Source organism: Alternaria postmessia (assembly GCF_024291825.1).
Source record: "Alternaria postmessia strain BMP 2775 chromosome Unknown scaffold_10, whole genome shotgun sequence".
Classification (NCBI taxonomy): Eukaryota; Fungi; Ascomycota; class Dothideomycetes; order Pleosporales; family Pleosporaceae; genus Alternaria; species Alternaria postmessia.
The window spans coordinates 452,529-478,222 of NW_026260083.1; the positions used below are offsets into that span (position 1 = coordinate 452,529).

General features: G+C 51.8%; 7 protein-coding genes across 7 annotated transcripts; 4 read left to right on the top strand and 3 right to left on the bottom strand.

Moving 5' to 3' along the window:
• Positions 1-416: 416 nt before the first annotated feature.
• Positions 417-1,382, top strand: FES1_2 (hsp70 nucleotide exchange factor fes1; the record flags this gene model as incomplete). Its single annotated transcript, XM_051728916.1, has 4 exons — positions 417-696; positions 856-944; positions 999-1,149; positions 1,201-1,382. The coding sequence occupies 4 exons, from the start codon at positions 417-419 to the stop codon at positions 1,380-1,382; spliced, it is 702 nt and encodes a 233-aa protein (XP_051591434.1).
• A 183-nt stretch (positions 1,383-1,565) lies between these two features.
• Positions 1,566-2,551, bottom strand: BCP1 (Mss4p nuclear export; the record flags this gene model as incomplete). The annotated part of the gene is made up of 3 exons (XM_051728917.1): positions 1,566-2,111; positions 2,163-2,399; positions 2,456-2,551. 3 exons carry the CDS (start codon positions 2,549-2,551, stop codon positions 1,566-1,568), a joined length of 879 nt encoding a protein of 292 aa, XP_051591435.1.
• Positions 2,552-3,150: 599 nt separating this feature from the next.
• Positions 3,151-4,826, top strand: GUA1 (GMP synthase (glutamine-hydrolyzing); the record flags this gene model as incomplete). The annotated part of the gene is made up of 2 exons (XM_051728918.1): positions 3,151-4,738; positions 4,789-4,826. 2 exons carry the CDS (start codon positions 3,151-3,153, stop codon positions 4,824-4,826), a joined length of 1,626 nt encoding a protein of 541 aa, XP_051591436.1.
• A 734-nt stretch (positions 4,827-5,560) lies between these two features.
• Positions 5,561-8,341, top strand: J4E82_002620 (uncharacterized protein; the record flags this gene model as incomplete). Its single annotated transcript, XM_051728919.1, has 2 exons — positions 5,561-6,664; positions 6,719-8,341. The coding sequence occupies 2 exons, from the start codon at positions 5,561-5,563 to the stop codon at positions 8,339-8,341; spliced, it is 2,727 nt and encodes a 908-aa protein (XP_051591437.1).
• Positions 8,342-8,920: 579 nt separating this feature from the next.
• RO1 (Dynein heavy chain, cytoplasmic) lies at positions 8,921-21,993 on the top strand (the record flags this gene model as incomplete). The annotated part of the gene is made up of 2 exons (XM_051728920.1): positions 8,921-9,239; positions 9,263-21,993. 2 exons carry the CDS (start codon positions 8,921-8,923, stop codon positions 21,991-21,993), a joined length of 13,050 nt encoding a protein of 4,349 aa, XP_051591438.1.
• A 441-nt stretch (positions 21,994-22,434) lies between these two features.
• J4E82_002622 (uncharacterized protein) lies at positions 22,435-23,410 on the bottom strand (the record flags this gene model as incomplete). Its single annotated transcript, XM_051728921.1, has 3 exons — positions 22,435-23,139; positions 23,195-23,352; positions 23,404-23,410. 3 exons carry the CDS (start codon positions 23,408-23,410, stop codon positions 22,435-22,437), a joined length of 870 nt encoding a protein of 289 aa, XP_051591439.1.
• A 339-nt stretch (positions 23,411-23,749) lies between these two features.
• Positions 23,750-25,465, bottom strand: J4E82_002623 (uncharacterized protein; the record flags this gene model as incomplete). Its single annotated transcript, XM_051728922.1, has 1 exon — positions 23,750-25,465. One exon carries the CDS (start codon positions 25,463-25,465, stop codon positions 23,750-23,752), a length of 1,716 nt encoding a protein of 571 aa, XP_051591440.1.
• Between the last annotated feature and the right edge of the window lie 229 nt (positions 25,466-25,694).

The following is a 25,694-nucleotide window of genomic DNA, read 5'->3' on the forward strand; positions in this document are numbered from 1 at the left end:
CCAAACCACAAACTGTTTCACCTGCGATGGTGTGCTCAAGAGAGAGGGATGGGAATAGACTTGGTATGATTTGACAATCTTGAAGCGTTGATGCTGGCTTCGAGCCAGGATTCTATGGGTGATACTGGGGACACGCCGTTGCTCACTCTTGCAAGGAACCACAAACACGACTTACTAGAATCCCATGGCCGTTCTGATGAAGGGATTGAATGCGACATGGATATCAGACAATGTGTGAGGCTCGTAGTGATGTTGGCCGATGACGCTGCAGGTGAATATGGCGATGCGGCGGAGAGCGGCCGACCAATCACACGACACCTGACATAACGCTCCTTGCCAAACCGCCAAAACTTCGACATACTCAACCCGAGCTCTCCCCCATCAACGACACCGCCCACCGCCCACCCGCGTCCACGATGCCCGCCCTCGCCAACACAACCCGTGCCATTGCACGTTCATGGACCGCTCACCAGATGCCCGTCGCTCGGGCGGCCGGCACCACCGCTCTGCAGACCCGCAACGCCTCGGCTTCCTCGTTCGACAGCCCCTTCAAGGGCGGCCCAGACACGACCAAGATCCCCTCGTTCGCTGCGTACAGGAATAAGGGAGGCGAGACAGGCCCCAAGATGTTCCAGTACTTCATGGTCGGAACCATGGGTGCGCTGAGTGCGCTTGGCGCGAAGGCGACTGTCCAGGGTAGGTCCCTAGCCATGCGATAGCCCAGCGGAGGGGTGGAAAATACTGGAAACGCCCGATGCTGCATATTCGGAGCTGGTGGAGAGCAATTGGCTATTTTGGAGATGATTTGGATCGCGAATTGATGAAGACCGGACGGCTAACGACTGCGCCCAACAGACTTCCTCGTCAACATGTCCGCCTCCGCCGACGTTTTGGCCCAGGCCAAGGTAGAAATCGACCTCGCTGCCATTCCCGAGGGCAAGAACGTAAGTTCCGCAGTTCGATGTGGAATACTTGGACACTGGAGCTGACGAGAGCAGGTCATTATCAAGTGGCGAGGCAAGCCCGTCTTCATCCGACACCGCACCGAATCCGAGATCAAGGAGGCCGACGACACCAAGTGGGAGTCTCTCCGTGACCCCCAGCCCGACAAGGACCGTGTCCAGAAGCCCGAGTGGTTGATCATGTTGGGTACGTCAGGCATACAAGATTCAGTCTGCGAGTCATAACTGACAATACTAGGTGTCTGCACCCATCTGGGATGTGTCCCCATTGGTGAGGCTGGTGACTTTGGAGGCTGGTTCTGCCCTTGCCACGGTTCCCACTACGACATCTCTGGCCGCATAAGAAAGGGACCTGCCCCGCTCAACCTGGAGATTCCCGCATACGACTTCCCTGAGGAGGGCAAGGTCGTCATTGGTTAAGCAGAACAATTCTTCAGTGGTGGACAGCGGTGATGTCAACTTGTGTGTATAGGAGCGAGCATCAATTTCCTACGGTTTGATTCACATAGATTCAGCTTGTGTCCTTGCAATGTAACACCAGTCAGAGTCAATCTTGGCCATCTTTGGTTCTATTGTTGGGTGGATGCATGTATGATTCCATATCTACTGCCCGTTCAAGAATGTTTTTACAGCCTCCACAGCGCCCTTGAACTTGTCTGCTTCAATCAACACCATGTGTCCCTTGGGCTTAACTCCCAGCTCTTGAAACGCTCTCTTGCTGTCACTCGCGCCCTCATCCACCGGTGTATCATACTCAAAGCTCGTGTATCCCACGGCATGTTTGTGCAGTACTTCGTCCTCGGGATGGAAATAGAATGTCTCCTCACCCACATCGGCCTTCTTGTTCTTCTTCTTGCTTGGTGGTGCGTCTTCGCTCGGCAGCTGACTCTGTATCTCGGAATAACATTTGGACAAGACGAGGTAGTGTGTGAATGTGTAAGGTTCCTTTTCCTCAACCGCCCACTGAATTTCTTCCAGAAGCATCGTGTACATTGGTGGTACGATTTCATGGGGCATGTTTATGAAGCGCTCGGTCAAGATGAGGCCGATTTGCGCGGAGGACGTGGTTGTGAGGAGAGGTGGGAGTGTTGGGATCGGCGCAGACTTCTTCGAGAGGTAGGTTGTCAAATCTTGGATTACCTTTTTGTCCTGTTTGCCGTTAGCATATGAATGGGCACATCTCGTATGGAGAGGTCATACCTTGTGTGTCTCTAGGTTCAGGACGGTAAGGAAGGCGTACGGATCCGTCTCATTGCCATCGACCTTGACTGTGCTGCCGAGTAGCGGTTGCGATAATATAATATCCGCGAGTTCAGAGAGGTTGAACAACTGCGAATCAACATCGAGGAGTTGGCGCAAAAGGTTCTTGAGGCCGTGGAAATCAACCGCTGGCTGCGGGTCGAACCATTCAAAGTCGACGTTCACCATATCCATGTCCTACGAATTTGTGAGCAGGCGCATCGTGAGAAGACCTTAGCAGGGAAGGCGCATACCTCGTCGCTGCCCGACTCGTCGTCATCGTTCTGTTTGCGCTTGTCCGATGCATCGGGAAGCTCTTCGGGATCTCTCTCAGACTTTCGTTTCGCCATTGTGTAGATGTGTGGAAAGTATGAGCAGGGTTGGTGAGGTCAGTGGGTACGCGACTTTGCGCGCGATGCAACTACGTTTGTTATCGATAGGCTGTGGAATAATTCTTCAGCCCCGCCCTGGGGGTAACATGCTCAATCACAGAGACTCTGCAACTATGTCGCATATTTTGTCTTCGAATCAGAAGCGATGGTTAGTCAATTAAACATATTCCAGCTACATGGATCAAGTGCTTGTACAAGGGGGCTCGTCTTTCGAGGGGTACCTCATAGAGACAAGATACCCCAAAAGGATTCACAATCGTTCGTAGCATTACACTTGCATGATATCAACCGTGCAATTCTCTGGGCTACTATTCTGTGTAGTTCCTCTGTATCCAGGCAGCAATCCGGCTTAGACGTCCGGCCTTTCTTCGTACCAGAGGATCGATGGAGATACTAGGCAAGACCCTGCCCCGCTAAAATTTTGTGAGAATCAGTCACAAAGCATCCCACTATTAGACCTTCTTCCTTCCCCAGATACCCGTCTCCCTCTTTCTTTCCTTTCTCTTTCACTTCTCTCTCCCTGTTCTACTTCTACTACATCGATTCTCTATTTCAAAATGGCGACCGACAACTCGGACCCAATTCCTCCCCACAAGACGTTCGATACCATCCTGGTACTCGACTTCGGCTCCCAGTACACGCATCTGATTACGCGCCGCCTCCGCGAACTCAATGTATACTCTGAGATGCTGCCATGCACTACCAAGATCGCTGATCTGCCCTTCACCCCCAAGGGAGTTATTCTCTCCGGTGGCCCGTACTCCGTCTACGAGGAAGGCGCACCACACGTCGACCACGCTGTTTTCGATCTCGGCGTACCGATCCTGGGAATATGCTACGGATTACAAGAGATGGCGTGGCACTTTGGAAAGAACGCTGGCGTAGCTGCTGGCGAGAAGAGGGAATACGGACACGCGAACCTGAAGGTTGAGAGTCACGGTGGACACATGGACCAGCTGTTCAAGGACTTGGGCAACGATCTCGAGGTCTGGATGAGCCATGGTGACAAGCTGAGCCACATGCCTCAGGACTTCATGACGGTTGCGACAACTACCAACGCGCCATTTGCAGGTATTGCGCACAGCACCAAGAAGTACTACGGCATTCAGTTCCACCCTGAGGTTACACACACAAAGAAGGGTAAGGTTCTGTTGAAGAACTTCGCCATCGACATCTGCGAGGCCAACACCAACTGGACTATGAGCAAGTTCGTCAATCAGGAGATCACGCGTATCAGGAAGTTGGTGGGCGACAAGGGACAGGTCATCGGTGCCGTCAGTGGTGGCGTCGACTCGACTGTTGCTGCAAAGCTGATGAAGGAGGCCATTGGCGACCGCTTCCACGCCGTCATGGTCGATAACGGCGTCCTGCGACTCAACGAAGCCGTTCAAGTGAAGAAGACGCTCGACGAGGGCCTGGGCATCAACCTGACCGTCATCGACGCGTCCGACCTCTTCCTCGACCGCCTCAAGGGCGTAACTGACGACCCCGAGAAGAAGCGCAAGATCATCGGCAACACTTTTATCGAGGTCTTCCAGAAGCAAGCCGAAAAGATCAAAGCAGAAGCTCACGAATCTGCCAACGCTGGTGATATCGAATGGCTCCTTCAAGGTACCCTCTACCCTGACGTCATCGAGTCGCTCTCCTTCAAGGGCCCTTCTCAAACCATCAAGACACACCACAATGTCGGTGGTCTACCAAAGGACATGAAGCTCAAGGTCATCGAGCCTCTACGTGAGCTTTTCAAGGATGAGGTCCGTGAGCTGGGCAAGGAGCTCGGTATCCCCGAAGACCTCGTCTGGCGCCACCCGTTCCCCGGTCCAGGTATCGCAATCCGCATCCTGGGTGAGGTCACACGCGAGCAAGTCCGCATTGCGCGGGAAGCTGATAACATCTTCATCGAGGAGATCAAGGCCGCGGGTCTGTACAAGAAGATTAGTCAGGCGTTCGCTGCGCTTCTGCCTGTCAAGGCGGTTGGTGTCATGGGTGACAAGCGAGTTCACGACCAGGTCATCGCGTTGAGAGCTGTTGAGACAAGTGATTTCATGACAGCGGACTGGTACCCCTTCGATGGCGAGTTCCTCAAGAGGGTTAGCAGGAGGATCGTGAACGAGGTGAACGGAGTTTGCCGTGTGGTATACGACAGTAAGTCTGACGGATGCGACCTCACTGAGACAAATACTGACATGTTCTAGTCACGAGCAAGCCTCCCGGTACTATTGAGATGGAGTAGACATGCCGCGTGATGGAGTTGTGCGTAAGTGCACGAAGTAGATGTAGCCGGCAAGCCAGATTCAGATATGAAGGTTTTTAGACATATGATACCCCTGTATAAGTCACGATGAAGTGAAATACAACTTTTCAATTCAATACCGAAGTGCTGCCGAAGTGCTGTGTGAAGAAGCTTGCTGTGGAGAAGCGTATGCAGTGTGAAATGTGACTGGCACCAAAAAGCACCCTAAAGGTATCTGTTGTAATCCACTGTGAGATTTCGGTATACAAAATATGTTGTATCCCTTGAAAGTAGTGTATAAATACGACTTGAAACGTATGAGCTTCCCTTCGTGTCGTGGTATCGACTTGGGAATTTTCTTGTAGAATAGCTGATGTTTCCTGTCTCCAAAAATTGATCCGACCATGATGGAATTGGATCTAGGTAAATTGAGCCCTGAGGCATGCGCTACACTGTGTCAACCTATTCACGAATCTAGAACCTAGCAAAGACGTTCAAGATACCTTGTAGTCACAATATGGAGAAAACGATCTTTCTTGGTTCATGTCTTCGCAAGTGTGGCTGTGCATGATCGGACTCCCGAGACGTCGATCTGGAGCTGGGACGGGAGGGACCCTTGCATGAGATAGCTCCCAGATGATACGCAGCCACGCCAAACTCCAAACTTCGAAACAACCAGGCCACTTGATCCACGCTCTTCCCACGCGAAGAAAACCCCCTTCAATGACGATGCGATGAATCGTTCCTCATCCTCTGGCTCACGCGCCCGCCAATCCTCCCAACAGCCTACACCCCTCCGTCCCCAGTCCACGCGCCGTCCGTCCTCGCGCCCCAATCAGCCCTCACGCTCCACGTCTTTTGCACCTTCTCTCCGGCGGCGCACAACAGGCCAATCCTTCCTGTCCCTCGACCCTGACCATGATGACCCTGAGGCTGCAGAAACTACACATACTGATGCGGCCATTGTCGAAGAGATAGCAGAGATCAAGCGGTATGAAGACTTCACAACGATAGACTGGGTTCAAGACGCTGCCCGCGAACAACTGCGACGGAAAGCGCGCCGGCGTGAAAGAGATAGCATCGGTGTGCGGAAAGATGGCAGGACCGCGAAAGTGTTCCTAGGCCGAGGACAAGGGAAATGGAGGCGGAAGATCGCCGAAGCATACGATGCAGGCCAAGCGTGGATTGTCGTTACGCTTGTTGGCGCTGCGATAGGTCTCAACGCTGCCTTCCTCAATATTATCACTGAATGGCTGAGTGATATCAAACTGGGACATTGCACTACAGCCTTTTACCTCAACGAGAGTTTCTGTTGCTGGGGTGCCGAAGGTGGTTGCCCTGAGTGGAAACGCTGGAGTGGATTTTGGCCAGCGAATTACGTTCTCTACATCATGTTCGCAGCTCTGTTCTCCTTTACCGCGGCAAGGCTGGTCAAGAGCTTCGCACCGTATGCAGCTGGTTCGGGTATCTCAGAGATGAAGTGCATAATCGCGGGCTTCGTTATGAAGGGCTTCCTAGGCTTCACCACGCTTTTCATCAAGTCGATTGGCCTGCCGCTTGCTATTGCGTCGGGGCTGTCGGTCGGCAAGGAAGGGCCTAGTGTGCATTATGCCGTATGTACGGGTAATGTGATCAGTAGGTTCTTCGACAAGTACAGAAGGAACGCGGCCAAGACGAGAGAGATCTTATGTGCGAGTGCGGCAGCAGGTGTAGGTGTAGCATTTGGAAGTCCAATTGGAGGTGTGCTGTTCTCACTTGAGGAGATGAGCAATCAGTTTCCACTCAAGACACTTTGGAGGAGTTATTTCTGTGCGCTAGTTGCTACGGCGGTTCTGTCTGTAAGTCTGATGGATGTGAACATCACATCTATGTTGAGGCTGACGTATCTCTAGGCTATGAATCCTTTCCGAACCGGCCAGCTCGTCATGTTCAACGTCTCGTATGACCGCTCCTGGCACTTTTTCGAAATCCTCTTCTACATCATCATCGGTGTCTTTGGCGGCCTCTATGGTGCTTTCGTCATCAAATGGAATCTCAAGATGCAAGTCTTTCGCAAGAAGTATCTTTCGGCATACCCCATTACAGAGGCTGTTACGCTAGCTGTTATCACTGGTGTTATCTGCTATCCGAACATGTTCTTGAGGATCGATATGACAGAGAGTATGGAGATTCTGTTTCAGGAGTGTGAGGGCGACAAGGGCTATGACCGTCTTTGTGATGCGAACCATCGCTGGCACAATGTTGGAACCCTTGCCATTGCAACGGTCCTACGCACCCTGTTGGTCGTTATATCGTTCGGGTGTAAAGTGCCTGCTGGCATCTTCGTGCCTAGTATGGCCATCGGCGCCGCTTTTGGTCGTATGATCGGTATCTGCGTTCAAGCTCTGCACGAATCTTTCCCTGGCTCAGCTTTCTTCTCGGCCTGCGATCCAGATGGAGCTTGTATCACACCAGGCACCTACGCCTTCCTCGGCGCAGCGGCGGCTCTCAGTGGCATCATGCACATCACGGTTAGCGTCGTGGTCATCATGTTCGAGATCACCGGCGCATTGACATACATTCTCCCCACAATGATAGTCGTGGGTGTTACAAAAGCAGTTAGCGAACGTTTTGGTCATGGTGGAATCGCAGACCGCATGATCTACCTGAACGGCTATCCGTTCCTCGACAGCAAAGAAGAACACACCTTTGGTGTTCCTGTTAGCCAAGTCATGTCCAGCCGCGTGGTCTGTCTACCAGCCACAGGTATGGAACTTCGTCAGATGGAACGTCTAATGAATGAAAACGCCTACCAAGGCTACCCTATTGTGGAGGACATGAAGACGAAGACACTCGTCGGCTACATCGGCAGAACAGAACTACGCTATGCTATTGATCGCGCCAAAATCGAACAGCAGGCTCCGGGTCACGCAAAATGTTATTTCACATCTTCTTCTCCTGCTAGCAACACCAGTTCCCGAGCTGCAAGCGGCACATCAGCATCAGCACCCAACACAACGTTTGACTCCATACCCACAACCTCTTCTCAAACCTCATTAGACTTCACCCGCTATATCGATCCAACACCACTCTCAGTGCATCCCCGCCTACCCCTCGAAACCGTTATGGAGCTGTTCAAGAAAATGGGTCCACGGGTCGTTTTGATCGAATATCGCGGCCGTCTAACTGGTCTCATTACCATCAAGGACTGTCTGAAGTACCAGTTCAAAGTTGAGGCTGGAGGTGGACACGGTGGTGGAACAGGGAATGGCGATGAGGGTATGGAGAGATTAGCGAGTTGGGGGAGGACAGTGGTAAACTGGGGCAGAAGGAGAATCGGCTTGAAGGAAGTGGGTGAGGTTAGGTTGGCAAGTCCTACGGCTGCGACTGCTAGGGACGCGAGAGGTATTAGGAGAAAGAGTGGTCACGATGACAGAGTTGATGGGACATTTGCTGTCGGAGATGGGGATGACGATGACGATAATATTGGACAAGGTAGGGATGTGGAGTTGGAAGATAGAGGGAGAGATAGATAGTGCATGTGTCCCCGAATCAGAGTCTGGCGCATACGCCTGTTCATGAGAACTGCTATGCTCAAACCTCCGTGCCAGCCTTGCAAACCTGAGATGAAAGGAGCGGGTGGGTTCAGAAGTTAGCTTAGAAAGTGGAGCCGACGTTAGCTTACTTTGCACGTGGTGAGCTGTCATTGCCTGTCGGTATTCGCCGCTTTCTGTGTGGGAGCGAGCAACTGCTGGACGTGCAAAAAGTAACCACAGCAACAGCTCCTGCATACAACGCGGTTTAACGGCTACACCAATTCCCACGCCTTCCAGTAGTACTGCATACGTACCAAATTCAAGAGCCAATCAGACGACGATCTCTCCGCTTCCCCTGCCGCTGCCGCTAGTCAGGATAAGCGTGTGACGGCCGTGCGCGTCTACTTCGCGTGCACCTACTGGGGAAATATACTCAGACAGAGGCACCATCACCATCACCGCCGCCTTACCAAGTGCTTGTTCACAACTAGCAATCTCTCCGACTCCCGTCCCTCACTACTCCGCTAGAAGCGCAAACCACATGTCTTCATAGCAACACAAACGCGATAAACAATCAATATGGAGGGACCCTTGAACCCAGGGGCGCCCAACGGCAGCATACGCACACCCAGTCCCTCACCGCCCTCGATAGACCCCCAGATCATCGTCGACCACCTGGAAAAGGTCCTTGACGTCAGCTTGGGAGCCTCGAAAGAGGATCTATTTGCACCCGGTAGTCTGCTGTCCAGCGCCAAGCTACAGGACACGCTGCAGCGATGCGCCCGCTTCGCCTCCGAGGGGCAGTCAGCGCTGTACATTGTGAAAGACCGGGCAGATGAACCCCGTATCGATGGCATGGATGGCGCAAACGGCAAGTACCCTGCGAAGAGGAAGGAACGTCCAAACTGACACAAGCAGCAGGGGCGACCCAGCATTTTACCTATACCATTTCGACCGAGATTACGGCTTCTCCTACTTGTGCAGCATTTGTTGTTATTTCGAAGCGACCGATACCCATAGACCCCGCGATACCCCTTAGCCAGCAGGTCCTTATTCAGACGTTGCCCGGCTTTATACTTTCTAATAACGCTTCTTCGCCCGATGGCACTCCCTATGAGTTTCTTCGTTCTCTCATTCAGTCTGCGGTCGAGCCGTACTTTGACACCTACACCAAGAGCCAACGCGATCTGGCGGGGAAATACAGCAAGGGCGACAACGATGCTAGGACGGGAATTTCGGCGACAAGGAAGAAGATTGCGGAGCTGGCTGTCAGTTTGGGCAACCTCGAGCAGAATGTGGAGATTCCGGAGCTGCTACTGCCTCTCCACCCGCTTATCCAGAGTGCGCTGGATGATGCTAGTCAGCGTGGCGTGAAACCCTCTCCGGAACTCATCCCTGCCGCAATCGTACAAGACAGTAGCTTCCTTAACGGACTGCAGTCGACAGTCAATGGTTGGATCAAATCGATACAGACAATCACCAAGACATCTCGAGATGTGTCTACTGGAACTGCAGCGCAAGAGATTAATTTCTGGATCTCCATGGAGTCAAGGCTACAAGACATTGAGACGCAGTTGGGTAGTCCCGGTGTTAGGCTCACTTTGGACGTGTTGAAGAACGCGAAGCGTTTCCAAGCTACCGTCAGCTTCAGCGCAGACACTGGGCTCAAGGAGAGCACGGATCTGGTGCAGAAGTACAACCAGCTCATGCGAGAATTTCCTCTGGACCAGCTGTTGTCTTCAACCTCACTACAAGCGGTACAGGAGGCGATTCAATCCATCTTCAGCCACATGAACAAGAAGCTTCGCATCTGCCCCTACCCTGTCCGCCGAGCCCTTCCTCTTGTTGAAGCTATTTCCGGCGACCTCGACAAACAGCTCCATAACCTCCTACATGGCAAGACACTCATGCACATGGATTACCCCGAATTTCAGGCCATCATGGCTGTTGCAGAGAGCATCTGGCGTACATGGGAAGAGAACGTCAAGGAATTCACCAATGTTGCTCGTGAAGTGACTAGGCGAAGGAACGAGAAGTTCATCCCGATCAAGATTGCAGCTAGGCACAAAGAGACGGAAGAGCGCATTCGCTACATCACGACATTCCGCAAGAACCACGAGCAGCTCCAGCGAACCATTGTCAACGTCCTGGGCTCGCAATCCTCGTTGTCCGAGAGTGCCCCAGCCAAGGAGGCGGTTATCATCGAGGAGATTGGTGACGTGGACGCTGTAAAGGAGGTCAAGGAAGCCTACGATGTCCTCAAGGACGTCGATGTGCTGGATGTCTCACCTGAAGGCACGCGCCTTTTCGAACAAGCAGAGCAAAAGTACAACGAGCGTACTTCTCGTGTTGAGAACTCCATCATCGCTAGGCTTCGAGACCGTCTTGGTACTGCTAAGACCGCCAGCGAGATGTTCCGCGTCTTCTCCAAGTTCAACCCACTTTTCGTCCGACCGAAAATTCGAGGTGCCATCTCCGAATACCAGACGCAGCTCATTGAGAACGTCAAGCAGGATATCTTGGCACTTCATGAGCGCTTCAAGCGTCAGTACGGTAACTCTGAAGCCCATGCCATGGCGCAGCTCCGTGACTTCCCCCCGGTTTCTGGCGCTGTTATCTGGGCTCGACAGATTGAAACACAATTAGAGAGCTACATGGGCAAGGTCGAAGATATCCTGGGCAAGGACTGGGCGCTTCACGCTGAAGGACAGAAGCTCCAGGCTGAGAGCAGTATGTTCAAGAAGAAGCTCGACACCCGACCGATCTTCGAGTCCTGGCTCCAAGAGGTGGCTAGGAGGAAACTCCAGATCTCCGGACGTCTTTTCCTTGTCAGCAGGAACCGTGCCGCAGGAAACATCTTGGAGCTGAACGTCAACTTTGATGCACAAGTCATTGCGCTGTTCAAGGAAGTTCGTAATCTGACTTGGCGCGGCTACCAAGTGCCCCACGGCATCAACAACATCTCGAAGGAGGCCAAGCGTGTGTACCCTTACGCTGTTAGTCTCATGGAAAGCGTTCGCACCTACACTCAGACCCTGCGCTCCATCGCTGAGATGGGAGGAGTTGCTCTCTTGCTTAACAACTATGTTAACGAGGTGCAAGCACTTGTCGGCAAAGGTGTTCCTCTAAAGTGGGAGTCTTTCGTGCATGCTTACGATCTCCACGTCCGACAATCCGGCTTTCCCGTTGGAGGTGGAAGCGTTCGTAGTGAGAGCAAGCATGTTCAGTTTGTCCGTGACTTTGCGGCTACGACATCGCTACTTCAACTCAAGGTCGCAACACTCGTCAACATCAACGCTGCGGTCGAGAAATCGTTGAAGGATTTGGAGACTTGCCCATACACCAAGGAGGCTTTCCAACAAAACCTAGAGACCATCCAGAAGTCCATTGACCAGCTTAACCTTGAGAGCTATGCCAACCTTGCTTCTTGGGTATCTGACATGAACGCGCGCATTGAGTCCATTCTGTTGGTCCGTCTTAGTCGAGCTATCGCTTTGTGGATCGAGGTCTTCAATAATATCGACGAAGAAGACGGAAATCGACGTCAAGTCAGTGAAGCCGTCTCGATAGAGGTACCCGAGGTGAAGCCAACTCTTGCACGGTTAACTCTTGAGATTACTATGCGAAACCAAGTCATCTACCTCAGCCCGCCAGTGGAATTCGCCCGAGCAAGCTGGCTTGAGCAGCTTCAGCAATGGCTCGCCATCATCTGCACCCTTCAGAAGATCAAGGCTTCACGATACGAGATCCGACTTGAAGCAACTAATGACACCTCGGTCAGCCAATTCTCCGACCTGCCAAGCCGATGCACCGATTCGCTGATCGAAGTATATGGCGCCGTTGAGGGCAAGCTCCGTGACATCTCATCTTATGTTGACGAGTGGCTTCAATTCCAGTCCCTATGGGATCTGCAGTCTGAGCACGTCTATGACATCCTTGGTGAGGATCTCTCCCGATGGCTACAACTTCTCCAGGAGATTCGTAAGACTCGTGCTACATTTGACAACTCCGATATCAGTCGCCAGTTCGGATATGTCACCGTCGATTATGACCAAGTGCAGGTCAAGGTCAACGCCAAGTACGACCAATGGCAGCAGGAAATCCTTACCAAGTTCGCTAGTAGACTGGGCCAGCGCATGAACGACGTGTATGTGCAGATCGAGAAGGCACGCAAAGATCTTGAGATGCAGACACTGGAGGCTTCGTCCACTGCTCAGGCTGTATCGTTCATTACCACAGTCCAACAATGCAAGAGGAAGGTCCTCGAGTGGGAACCAGAGATTTCCACATTCCGCCAGGGTCAAGCGACTTTGGCGCGACAGCGTTACCAGTTTCCCTCTGACTGGCTGCAGATGGAACAAATCGACCATGAATGGCAGACGCTGAACGAGGTCTTGGAGAGAAAGACCAAGATCGCGAACGATCAAGCAGACGCTCTGCGCGCTAAGATTGCTGCCGAAGACAAGGTCGTCAACCAGAAGATCATGGACATCACCGGAGAGTGGGCGGAAGACAAACCTGTCGCAGGCAACCTGGCGCCAGCTGATGCCTCTGCCATTCTTGCTAAGTTTGATCAGAAGCTCAACCAGCTGCAGAGCGAGTCCAGCAACATTTCCAAAGCCAAGGAAGCTCTTGGATTGCCACCGTCTCCGGAGAACGCACTGGAGACCCTGCTGGAGGAAGTACAAGACTTCAAGTCCGTCTGGTCCGCGCTCGGCACGATTTGGGCCAGCATTGACGACCTCCGTGAGGTATTGTGGACCAGTATCCAGCCCCGCAAGCTGCGACAGAATCTTGATAACCTACTCAAGATGACCAAGGACATGCCTAGTCGGATGCGACAGTACCAGGCTTTCGAGTATGTTCAAACTACACTGAAGCAACTTCTCAAAGAGAATGCCATCCTTGCAGAGCTGCGCTCTGATGCCGTCAAAGAGCGCCATTGGGTTAGAATTTTCAAGAACCTGAGACCACACAAGCGTTACTCCGCAATATCCATGACCCTCGGTGATGTTTGGGATCTCAAGCTTGGTCCCAGCGAGAAGATCATCCGAGATGTCATTACTCAGGCAGCTGGCGAGATGGCACTGGAAGAATTTCTCAAGCAGGTTCGCGAGACCTGGCAGAATTATGCTCTGGAGCTTGTCAACTACCAGAACAAGTGCCGTCTTATCAGGGGATGGGACGACCTCTTTGCCAAGTGCAGCGAGAACCTCAACTCACTACAGGCTATGCGCCACTCGCCTTACTACAAGGAGTTCGAGGAAGAAGCATCGTCTTGGGAGGACAAGCTCAACCGTGTACACGTCCTGTTCGACGTATGGATTGATGTACAACGCCAATGGGTTTACCTGGAGGGTGTGTTCACTGGTAACGCTGACATTAAGCACCTCTTGCCCATGGAGTCGGCTCGTTTCCAGAACATCAACTCTGAATTCTTGTCAGTTATGAAGAAGGTCTCGCGACAGCCTTTTGTGCTCGAAGTTCTCAACATCTCTGGTGTGCAGAAGTCATTAGAGCGCCTTGCTGAACTCCTGAACAAGATTCAGAAGGCTCTCGGAGAGTACCTGGAGCGCGAGCGTGTGTCATTCCCTCGATTCTACTTCGTTGGTGACGAAGACCTGCTGGAAATCATCGGTAACAGTAACGACGTTCTCCGTATTGCCAAACATCTGCGGAAGATGTTCGCTGGTATTTCTGGACTCATCACAGACGAGGATGGCGTGATTCAAGGGTTCACGTCCAAGGAAGGAGAAGAGGTCACGCTTCGCAAAGAAATTTCGCTTGTCAAGACACCTAGGATCAACGAGTGGCTTGGTGCACTAGAGGCTAACATGAAGTCTACACTGGCTGAGTTGACTTTCGAAGCTTACGAAGAGTTCGCTCAGCTCATCGAACCGGACACAATGGATGCTCAGGCTTTCACTGATTACATCGCCAAGTACCCTACCCAAGTGGTCGTCCTTGGAACACAAATTGCGTGGACTCATGCTGTGGAGAAGTCTCTCGCTGAGGAGGGAACGACCTTGCCTCAGTTGTATGAGAAACAAGTCAACGTCTTGAAGCTGCTCGCTACAGCTGTTCTGGGTGATCTTGAACCCATCCAACGCCGTAAATGCGAGGATCTTATCACCGAGTTCGTTCACCAGCGAGATGTCATCCACAAGCTTGAGAAGGTTGGCGCTCGATCACCCACCCACCACATGTGGCTACTGTGCATGCGATATGTATATGAGCCCGGCAATGATCTACTACAGCGATTGAGGATCAAGATGGCAAATGCAGTCCTCGACTACGGCTTTGAGTACTTGGGTGTTGCGGACCGCCTCGTACGCACACCTCTTACCGATCGCTGTTTCCTCACCCTCACACAGGCGCTCTGCCAACGACTTGGTGGCTCACCATACGGTCCCGCTGGTACTGGAAAGACCGAGTCTGTCAAAGCTCTCGGTGTACAACTTGGACGATTTACCCTGGTTTTCTGCTGTGACGACACATTCGATTTCCAGGCCATGGGTCGTATCTTCCTTGGTATCTGTCAGGTCGGAGCTTGGGGTTGTTTCGACGAGTTCAACCGTTTGGAGGAGCGTATTCTTTCAGCTGTGTCGCAGCAGATCCAGAACATCCAGCTGGGTCTCAAGAAGGGTGCTGAGGATGAGAAGTCCCAGATCGAACTTATTGGTCGTCAATTGAAAGTCAACGGCAACACTGGTGTCTTCATTACCATGAACCCTGGTTACGCGGGTCGATCGAACTTGCCTGACAATCTCAAGAAGCTCTTCCGAAGTGTCGCCATGTCCAAGCCCGACAAGGAACTTATTGCAGAAGTTATGCTCTACTCCCAAGGTTTCTCTCAGGCCAAGGAATTATCGAAACAGGTTGTACCATTCTTCGACAGGTGCTCAGGGGGTCTTTCCAAGCAAGCTCATTACGACTTTGGTCTTCGTGCATTGAAGAGTGTACTTGTTAGCTCTGGTGGTTTGAAGCGAGCCCGTATCGCCGCTCAGCAAGACTCCCAGACCCTAGACGAAGCGAGCATGGAGCCTCAAATCATCATCCAGAGTTTGCGAGAGACCATGGCACCAAAGCTCATTCGCTCTGATGTTGAGCTCATGATGGCCATCCAAGAAGAGTCATTCCCTGGTGTTGAATACATCCCTGCGCCGCTTGATCAGTTGACTGAGGCTATCCACAAGTGCGCCGCTGAGTCAAAGCTCGTGGTTAGTGATTCTTGGATGACCAAGATCATTCAACTCTACCAGATTCAGAAGTTGCACCACGGTGTCATGATGGTCGGTTCTTCCGGATCCGGAAAGTCTGCGGCCTGGAGAACCCTTCTTTCCGCTCTACAAGCCGTAGAGGGTGTAGAAGGAGTCTGTCACGTCATTGATCCCAAGGTCATGTCAAAGGAGCAGCTTTATGGAACTCTTGACAGCACTACTCGCGAATGGACCGACGGTCTCTTCACGAGTATCCTGCGCAAGATTGTCGACAACCTCCGTGGTGAGGACACTAAGCGCCATTGGATCGTATTCGACGGAGATGTTGACCCCGAGTGGGTCGAGAACTTGAATTCCGTGCTTGACGACAACAAGCTCCTCACCCTGCCAAACGGAGAGCGTCTCAATTTGCCTTCTAACGTTCGCATCATGTTCGAAGTTGAGACCCTCAAGTACGCCACTCTTGCTACTGTCTCCCGTTGTGGTATGGTCTGGTTCAGCGACGACACTGTGGAGGTCGATATGATGATCAAGAACTACATTGAACACCTCAAGACTACACCATTCGAGGACATTGAAGACGATTCGGTTGCTCCAGGCCAGATGTCTCAGAAGACAATGACCACCCAGGGTCTAATCGCCGACTTCCTGCACATCAAGCTCACCCAGGATCGGTTCATCGAGAAAGCCCTTAGCATGGCTAGGAAGTTCAAGCACATCATGGAGTACACCGACATTCGTGCGCTCAATACGCTGTTCTCTCTGCTCAACAAGGCTTGTCGCAATGTCCTAGAGTACAATGTGCAGCACCCGGACTTCTCTCTTGAGGACGACAAGATGGAGACTTATCTAGCGAAAAAGATGCTTATTGCTTTGGTGTGGGCTTTAGTTGGTGACTGCCCTCTGATGGAGCGCAAGCAATTTGGAGACCTTATCGCTGGCCTCACCGACGTCGAGCTTCCCACCCTCAACGAATCTACTTCACTCATCGATTACGATGTCAAGCCTGACAAGCCAGAATGGGATACTTGGCAGAGTCAGGTACCGAATGTTGAGGTCAACACCCATTCCGTCACTCAGACTGATGTGGTTATTCCGACGCTGGACACGGTCCGTCACGAGGACGTTCTCTACTCTTGGCTCGCAGAGCACAAGCCACTCTTGCTTTGCGGTCCTCCAGGTTCCGGAAAGACCATGACACTGTTCAGCGCACTCCGAAAGCTACCCAACATGCAGGTTGTAGGTCTCAACTTCTCTAGTGCGACTACACCGGATCTTCTCATCAAGACATTCGAGCAATACTGCGAGTACAAGAAGACTCTCAATGGTGTTCAGCTTACGCCTACTCAAGTTGGCCGTTGGCTGGTAATCTTCTGTGATGAGATCAACTTGCCTGCACCCGACAAGTACGGTACTCAGCGAGCGATCTCCTTCTTGCGACAGCTGGTTGAGCACAACGGTTTCTGGAGGACGTCTGACAAGACTTGGGTTACTCTAGATCGCATACAATTCGTTGGCGCTTGTAACCCTCCCACAGATGCTGGGCGTACGCCGATGGGACTCAGGTTCTTGCGTCATGCTCCGCTTATTATGGTCGACTACCCCGGACAGCAATCGCTTCTGCAGATTTACGGTACCTTCAATACTGCCGTGCTCAAGATCATCCCGACTTTACGAGGATATGCAGACGCTCTTACCAGGGCCATGGTACAACTCTACGCAGAGTCGCAAAAGCGCTTCACGCCAGACATTCAACCACACTATGTTTACTCCCCCCGTGAGCTTACTCGATGGGTACGTGGTATCTATGAGGCTCTACGACCACTTGAGAGCTTGCCAATTGAAGGCCTTGTCCGTATCTGGGCACATGAAGCACTACGCTTATTCCAGGATCGACTTATCGCAGAAGAAGAGAGACAATGGACCGAAGAATGCGTCCACCGTATCGCGGCTGAACACTTCCCTACTATCGACGAGGAGAAAGCTCTCGGTGGCCCCATCCTCTTCTCCAACTGGCTATCCAAGAATTACGTGCCGGTTGAGCGCGAGCAACTCCGAGAGTTTGTCAAGGCTCGTCTCCGAACCTTCTGCGAGGAAGAGGTGGACGTACCACTCATTCTGTTCAACGACGTGCTCGAGCATGTTCTCCGCATCGACCGTGTCTTCCGTCAACCACAAGGTCATCTTATTCTTATCGGTGTCAGCGGCTCCGGAAAGACGACACTGTCGCGCTTCGTCGCCTGGATGAACGGTCTGAGTGTCTACCAGATCAAGGTTCACGGAAAGTACTCTGGCGAAGACTTCGACGAAGACTTGCGTACTGTTCTTCGACGATGCGGTTGCAAGGGAGAAAAGATCTGCTTCATCATGGACGAAGCTAACGTTCTTGATTCCGGTTTCCTCGAACGCATGAACACCCTCTTGGCAAACGCGGAGGTTCCTGGTCTGTTTGAGGGTGATGAGTATGCTTCTCTGCTTACTGCTATCAAAGAGGGTGCGCAGCGACAAGGTATCATTCTCGACTCACAGGAAGAGTTGTACAAGTGGTTCACGGAGCAGATTGTCAAGAACCTCCACGTGGTGTTCACTATGAACCCTCCCGAGGAAGGCCTGTCATCAAAGGCAGCTACCAGTCCCGCTCTTTTCAACCGTTGCGTGCTCAACTGGTTCGGAGACTGGTCTGATCAGGCTCTGTACCAAGTCAGCTCCGAGCTTACACAGTCTGTCGATCTCGACCGCGCAAACTACGTTGCGCCAGATAGCATTCCAGTCGCCTATCGTGGACTTACCCTCCCACCATCTCATCGCGAGAGCGTGGTCAACGCCATGGTCGCAGTACACCACTCATTACGCAGCAAGAACGCGAAGTTGCAGAAGACACAAAACAGGAAGATGTACCTCACGCCGCGTCACTTCCTGGACTTTGTTGCACAGTATGTCAAGCTCTACAACGAGAAGCGCGAGGACCTTGAGGAACAGCAGCGCCATCTCAACGTCGGTCTGGAGAAGCTTCGTGAGACATTCGACAAGGTCAAGGAATTGCGAGCAAGCCTTGCCGAGAAACAAACACAGCTTACTAAGAAGGATGCTGAAGCAAATGAGAAGCTGCAGCGCATGATTGCGGATCAGAACGAGGCGGAACAGAAGAAGGCTGGGTCGATCAAGATGCAAGCGCAACTTGCCAAGGACAAGGAAGAGATTCAGAAGCGACAAGAGGTGGTAGAGCATGACTTGGCAGCTGCCGAACCGGCTGTCTTGGAGGCACAGAAGAGTGTGCAAAACATCAAGCGACAACATCTGACTGAAGTTCGATCTATGCAGAACCCTCCCGCTGGTGTCAAGCTTGCGCTGGAAGCTGTCTGCACGATTCTTGGACATAAGCCCGACAGTTGGAAGACCATTGTTTCCATTGTTAGGCGTGACGACTTCATCGCCAGTATCGTGCAGTTCGACAACGAGAGGCAGATGACGGCAGCCCATCGTAGGAAGATGCAGAAGGAATACCTTTCTCAAGAGGACTTTACTTTCGAGAAGGTCAACCGCGCTTCCAAAGCCTGTGGTCCTCTCGTACAGTGGGTGTCTGCTCAAGTTACTTACTCAGATATTCTTGACCGAGTCGGACCCCTACGTGCTGAAGTCGATCAGCTTCAGGTGGAGCTACAGAAGACAGAAGAGGGTGCGAAGGAGACCCAGCTCCTCATCCAGAACCTCGAGGAGAGTATCGGCCGGTACAAGACCGAATACGCCGCTCTGATCAGCGAGACCCAGGCCATCAAGACGGAGATGTCGACTGTTCAATTCAAGGTTGATCGCAGTGTACGCCTTCTCGACAGCTTGTCCTCCGAACGCGTTCGATGGGAAGAGAGCAGCAAGTCATTCGACTCTCAGATCGATACTATCGTCGGCGACGTCTTAGTTGCGGCTGCATTCATCGCCTATGCCGGTTACTACGATCAGCAGTACAGGAAAGCTCTTACAGAAGATTGGTATGATCATCTCAAGCACTCTGGAATCAGCTTCAAGCCAACAAACCCATTCACGGAGTATCTATCGACTGCTGATGACCGCCTGAACTGGCAACACAATGGTTTACCAGTGGATGACCTGTGTACGGAGAACGCCATCATTCTCGAGAGGTTCAACCGTTACCCGCTGATCATCGATCCTTCTGGTAGGACCACAGAGTTCTTGCAGAATGAATGCAAGGACCGCCGTCTCACAGTGACCAGTTTCCTGGATGACTCATTCACGAAGCAGCTCGAGAGCTCTTTGCGTTTCGGTAACCCGATCTTGATCCAGGATGCCGAACATCTGGACCCTATCCTCAACCACGTCCTCAACAAGGAGTACCAGAAGACTGGAGGTCGTGTGCTTATTCAACTTGGCAAGCAGGAGATTGACTTTTCGCCGTCTTTCCGTTTGTACCTCTCGACACGCGATCCCTCGGCCAATTTCGCTCCCGATATCTGCAGTCGTACCACATTTGTCAACTTCACAGTCACGCAGAGCAGTTTGCAAACACAGACACTCAATGAAGTCCTCAAATCCGAGCGCCCCGATGTCGACGAGCGCCGATCTAACCTCATCAAGATGCAAGGAGAGTTTGCGGTCCATCTTCGTCAGCTCGAGAAGCGATTGCTCCAAGCCCTCAACGAGTCGCGCGGCAACATTCTGGATGACGACCGCGTCATCGAAACGCTCGAGACGCTCAAGAAGGAGGCCAAGGACATTTCGGACAAGGTTTCCGAGACCACTGGTGTTATGACCGAGGTGGAGAACATTACCAAGGAGTACACTGTGGTAGCTCGTTCTTGCGCAGCTATCTTTGCTGTGCTGGAGCAACTGCATCATCTCAATCACTTCTACCAGTTCTCGCTCCAATACTTTACTCAGATCTTCGAGACTGTGCTACGCAAGGTTCGTAACGGTTCTATCACGGGCCATGCTGCTCGTATCGAGCAGATTGTTACCGAGCTCTTCGTGGATGCATACCGTCGCACATCGCTTTCCTTGCTACAGAAGGACCGTGTCACATTTGCCATGCTTCTCGTGCAAGCAGCGCCCTACAAGATGGACAAGACACACATCGACCAAATTCTCGACCCCGACCTCAAGGGTATTGACGTATCAACCGAGACCGAACGCAAACAAGAGGCCATGGAGCGTGCGAGCAAGATTCCAATGTTCAAGGAGGAGTTGGAGAAGATCGAAGATAGCGCGTGGGATGCTTTCCTCAACGAAGAGATGGGAGAACGACACGTACCGCAGGCTTGGCCAGAAGATCTGGCCAAATTCGACAAGCTCCTGCGAGCTCTTGTCCTGGTCAAGCTATTCCGTGTGGACCGCTTCGTGCCCGCTGTTGAGCGTTTCGTTACTGAAGTGTTTGGCAAGGGTATCTTAGATGCAAGTGGTGATCTGGGCGATATCGTCAAGCAAGTCAACGCGGTCACACCGGTGGCGCTCAGCTCCAGCCCTGGATTCGACGCAAGTTACAAGGTCGACAATCTTGTAGAGAGGGAACAAGTCATTTGCTCCAACATTGCCATGGGTTCCAACGAAGGTGCCGCGTCAGCCGACAAAGCTATCGCCAACGCCGCCACCACTGGAAACTGGGTTCTTATCAAGAACGTCCATCTTGCTCCTCAGTGGTTGCAATCACTCGAGAAGCGTCTCGAAGCCCTCAAGCCCAACCCTGACTTCCGCCTCTTCCTGTCCATGGAATCCAGTCCAAAGATCCCAGTCAACCTTCTTCGCGCCTCTCGTGTTCTTTCTTACGAGCAGCCTGCTGGAGTTCGCGCCAACATGAAGGACTCGCTATCTTCTTTGGCCGAGAAGGCTAACAAGCAACCCGTGGAGAAGGCGCGTGTCTACCTTCTCTTATCCTTCCTCCATGCGGTCATTCAAGAGCGTCTCCGGTACGCACCGACACTGGGATGGAAGGGTTTCTGGGAGTTCAATGACAGTGACTACGAATGCTGCAGTTTCATCATCGACACCTGGATCGACACTATCGCGCAAGGTCGATCCAACATCGCCCCCACCAAGATCCCATGGGAGATGCTCCGCATCCTCATCACTGAGATGTACGGCGGCAAGATCGACGACGCAGAAGACTGGCGTATACTCGCTTCTCTCGTCGACGCTTGCATGACGCCCGCTGCATTCGAAGACAACTTCAAGATTGTTAAGGATACTGAGCATAGCGACGGCCTTGAACTACCCAGCACGACCAGCTGGAAGGAATTCATGGGCTGGGTCAACGACCTTCCTGAGCGTGAGCCACCTACTTATCTGGGTCTGCCGGCGAATGCGGAGAAGTTGTTGTTGGTGGGCCAGGCGAATAACATGGTTGGTGGTTTGAAGAGGGTTTTGGATATGTTGGATGAGGGAGAGCAGGTCATGGCCGAGGCTGAGACTGAGATAGAGGTTTAGCTTAGCCATGTGTAGTATGCGTGCTCTGATGAGCGACGCGTTTTCTTTTCCTTTGTTTGCAGTCATTAGCATCTGTTACAAGGCGTTCTATAAGGGGGCTATGAGAGAATATGACAGTTCAAAGGAATGCCCAGTGGGATCATTAGTCTGTTCGTATACTCAGGAATTTCTATATTAAAGTCTATTTGTTGCCATAGTATCTGTTGAACGTGACTATGCTATCTAATTGGCCACTCACTATGATGTTATGCTAGTTTCTCACAAGAAGAAGGTGTTCAAGGATGATATATAACTTGTTGTGACTAGATGTTGCTGATTGATAGATACATGGCATGTCATCTCATAGATAGTCCTTGCTTGGGCTGAGAAGCCTCTAGGACCGAACGGCCTCATCTCCACTGGATCCTTGTACATATACGGCCGAACTTTAGCCAAAGCCTTTCAATTCCTCTTTGCCTCAGCGCTTTCTGATCTTTCTATCCTTCTACCAAGCTCAACCGCCATGGCCATACCACCCTCTTTCTCCAAACGCTCTTTTGTCTCCTGTAGCGATAGGGTGTCAAAGTTAGAGTTTACTTTCCACTCCTCCAACGCGGCTTCTCTTCTGCGGCGCACGTCCAGTCGTCGCGTACGTAGCTCTTCTGCTCTCTTCGTCATCATGCCAAGCACACTTTGACGCGAAACCTCAGCTTCCTTGTTGCGTGTCTCTATGGCCGCTTGAATGGCAGACATATCAGTAGCTATGCTCAAAGTTGCCATGTCAGCCTGAATACCCTTAGCACAAGCTTGAGCAATGGTGGCAAGATGCTGCTTCTCTTCGGCGGGAAGGCCTTCAATAGCGAGCGTAATAGTGGCTTCTTCGTTCGCGAGCTCGTCTATCGACCGTTTGCGTGCACCACTCGCAGCATCTTGAGCGGCTAGCTTATCGAGGACGTTGATGTATTCGTCGATGAGAGAGTAGTCTCCGGACAGAGGCGAGATTTCTAGGAATCTCTGCAATATCTTGGTTGTGGGATCGGGCTGAATCGAGGGCGCTGTCATGACAGGGCAGGGCTTCGTCAAGACAACAATGTCGGAATTGGCATTAGAACCAAAGTCGGACCTAGGTTTAGAGCTCGACGATCTAGTTTTGCGGACATATTTTCTCTTGATACCACTGTTAGAGTCTCTCCTCGACACAAGTTGGCAGCCTTCTGCTTACACCCCAGTTCTGAAACCTTCTCTTCAACGTACGAGGATTAACAGTAACCCCGTACGAGTTAAGCAAGTAGGCTGCAAGCTCGTTAAAGGTTAGGCCCTTATAGTGCAACGCACAAAGCTCTAGTTGGTACGGGGTTAAATTAATACTTGGGCGGCCTTCTGGAGTTTCACACGTAAGTATACATATATTTCTATCTTTCCTATACTTACTAGGCATATTTAGTAAGTAGTCGTACAGCAATAGGTTGTATTGTTGAGGTTTATTTGTTGTTGTAGTGCGGGGAAATTCTCTTTCGACTTTTGTCCCGACACCTGCTAATAGTCCGCTGTACTTGTCGGCTGATGAACTTTGTTCGGCGAACGCAGCAAGTTAAGACATGAAGGTCCGTGAGAGAAGCCCAATGACCGTGAGCCCCCGATACTATGTAACATGTAAAGATTTCTGTATTAATATTGAGTTTAAACACCCGGCTAATTTGGGTTCATGTCAGTCAAAGTCCTCATTATCCTGATATGCCAACCTTTTCGCAAAAAGGATAAATCCACCAAACGCTCATCAGTCCTCGATATCTAGTAACTTCTGCTTTTTGAACGTGTTCCTCACAGCGCTCCTTTCTTCCTGGATCTTGTCTCTTTTCTTTTCCAACTCGGCACGCTCTCGTTTCCACTTTTCTTTGAAGGCTTCAAACCGGGCATCCATAACTTCCAGATCGTGGTCGACGTCGTTCAGGTGTTTGGTAAGATTATGCTGTTTCATGACTAGTCTAGTGAGGCTTTCGAATGTTTCGTCTTCGGCTGAGCGCTTAGCGCCGCGTGGCGGGGTCTTGGGCGTAAAAGTTTCTTCGGAGGTAGACGTCCTTGTGAACGAGCTCTTCCTGAGCGTTGGTTGTGATGGTGGCTTGCTGGGAGCCGATTTACGAGTAATAGTGCCTGGGAGACGAAGTCCCTTGGGTGGTGGTTCGCGGGGCGGTGTAGGTTGGACGTCGATTTCTTCTGGAACGTAGGAACTTTCACTAGCATCATCTGGTGTAGCATCATCTGGTATAGCATCCTTGTTCGCAACGGGTTTCGAGGATTTGACGGCAGCAGACCCCATTCGATCAGCAATGTATCCTAGTGCTGCGTGAAAACGCCCAGGATAACTCTTGGTCTCTTCTAAGACGCAATCCGTTGCAATTCCGGCGGCGATAAAGTACCACTTTACCATAAGCGTAAATCGAGCCCTATCAGCTTGTTCGCAGGGTCCCGTGTTCCTAGGGTATGTCTTACTGAAAGGATGCAATATACGCTGCCTGCCTGTGATCTCGGCAGACATTATCGTCTTGTGTCCGTGGGCACTCTCCACGTAGAATCGGATCTCATGGAAGCCACGCTGCTGTAGCAGCACCATGTACGCATATATGTCGTCTCCTGACTTTGTATGGCTTCCTATAAATAATTTCTTGGGCTGCGCTTCGAGAATATATGTCTGATCCACAAACTTGACATCTTCAGCATCAGGAATGTTGTCTAGAAGATACAACGAGTCGTGTTCATCGAGGAATTCTCGCAGGCGACGTAGATCCGGGTTTGCCTCATTGTTCCACCGATCTTGAATTCCCATCGCAGAGCTTTGCTGCTCCACGAAAGTGCTCCTGGATTTGTTTGGCTCGCCATTTCCGCTATCTGATAGCAAGCCATACGCACTATCTCCATCTTCCGGCTCTGGACTTTCCTCCACGGTCCTATGGAGGGGCGGTCCTCCATTGGAAGTCCAGGACATCTTCCTCAACATAGTCGCGAATCGCTTGCCAAAGTCGTCATTCCAAGCATCAATGCTGCTTAGGTAGCCTCGCGACAGAAAGTAATACCGGACCACCATGCTAAGCACCCGCCTCTTGAACTTTGACCCGCAAACCAAATGCTTGAACGGTGCGACAAGAGGCTTTTGCAAGACTTCTTCACAAGTAATTTGCTCCGATGGCGAGGGCGGACTCTCATCGCCAATATGTTTCAGACAATAGCGGACATCCTTAGTGCCATCCCCACGTGGCAACAGATAAGCAAGCACGTTGCGGTTGCCTATGCTGCCAATCACCAGAATTGGAGGTTCCTCTCCTACTGAAGGTTCTATCCAGGTCATGGAACCTGCTGATGGCAGTGCATTGAGATAGGTATCGGCGCCGTATTTGGCCATCAGGATTGAAATAGCATGAAGGTTCATCTTTCGGGGTTTTGTGGAGATGGAGGATTGCGAAGATGATCCTTCAAAACGAATTTCCCGTGCGGCCATTGTCAGGTCAGTTTGTTAGGGATCACGGACCTTTGTTGTTGCAAATCGCGCGGCGCGTCTGGCCGCGCGCCGCTGGACGCTCCAGTCCCACACTCACGGCCTGTGATGAGGCATGCAAGGAAACGTTAAACCTCGCGCGAGCTCGTCTGCGTGATGACCCAGAATCCCGCGATGAGGTAGTATCGATAACAAGGCTGAAAAGATGCAGCCCTGAAGGTCCCAGAAGCGT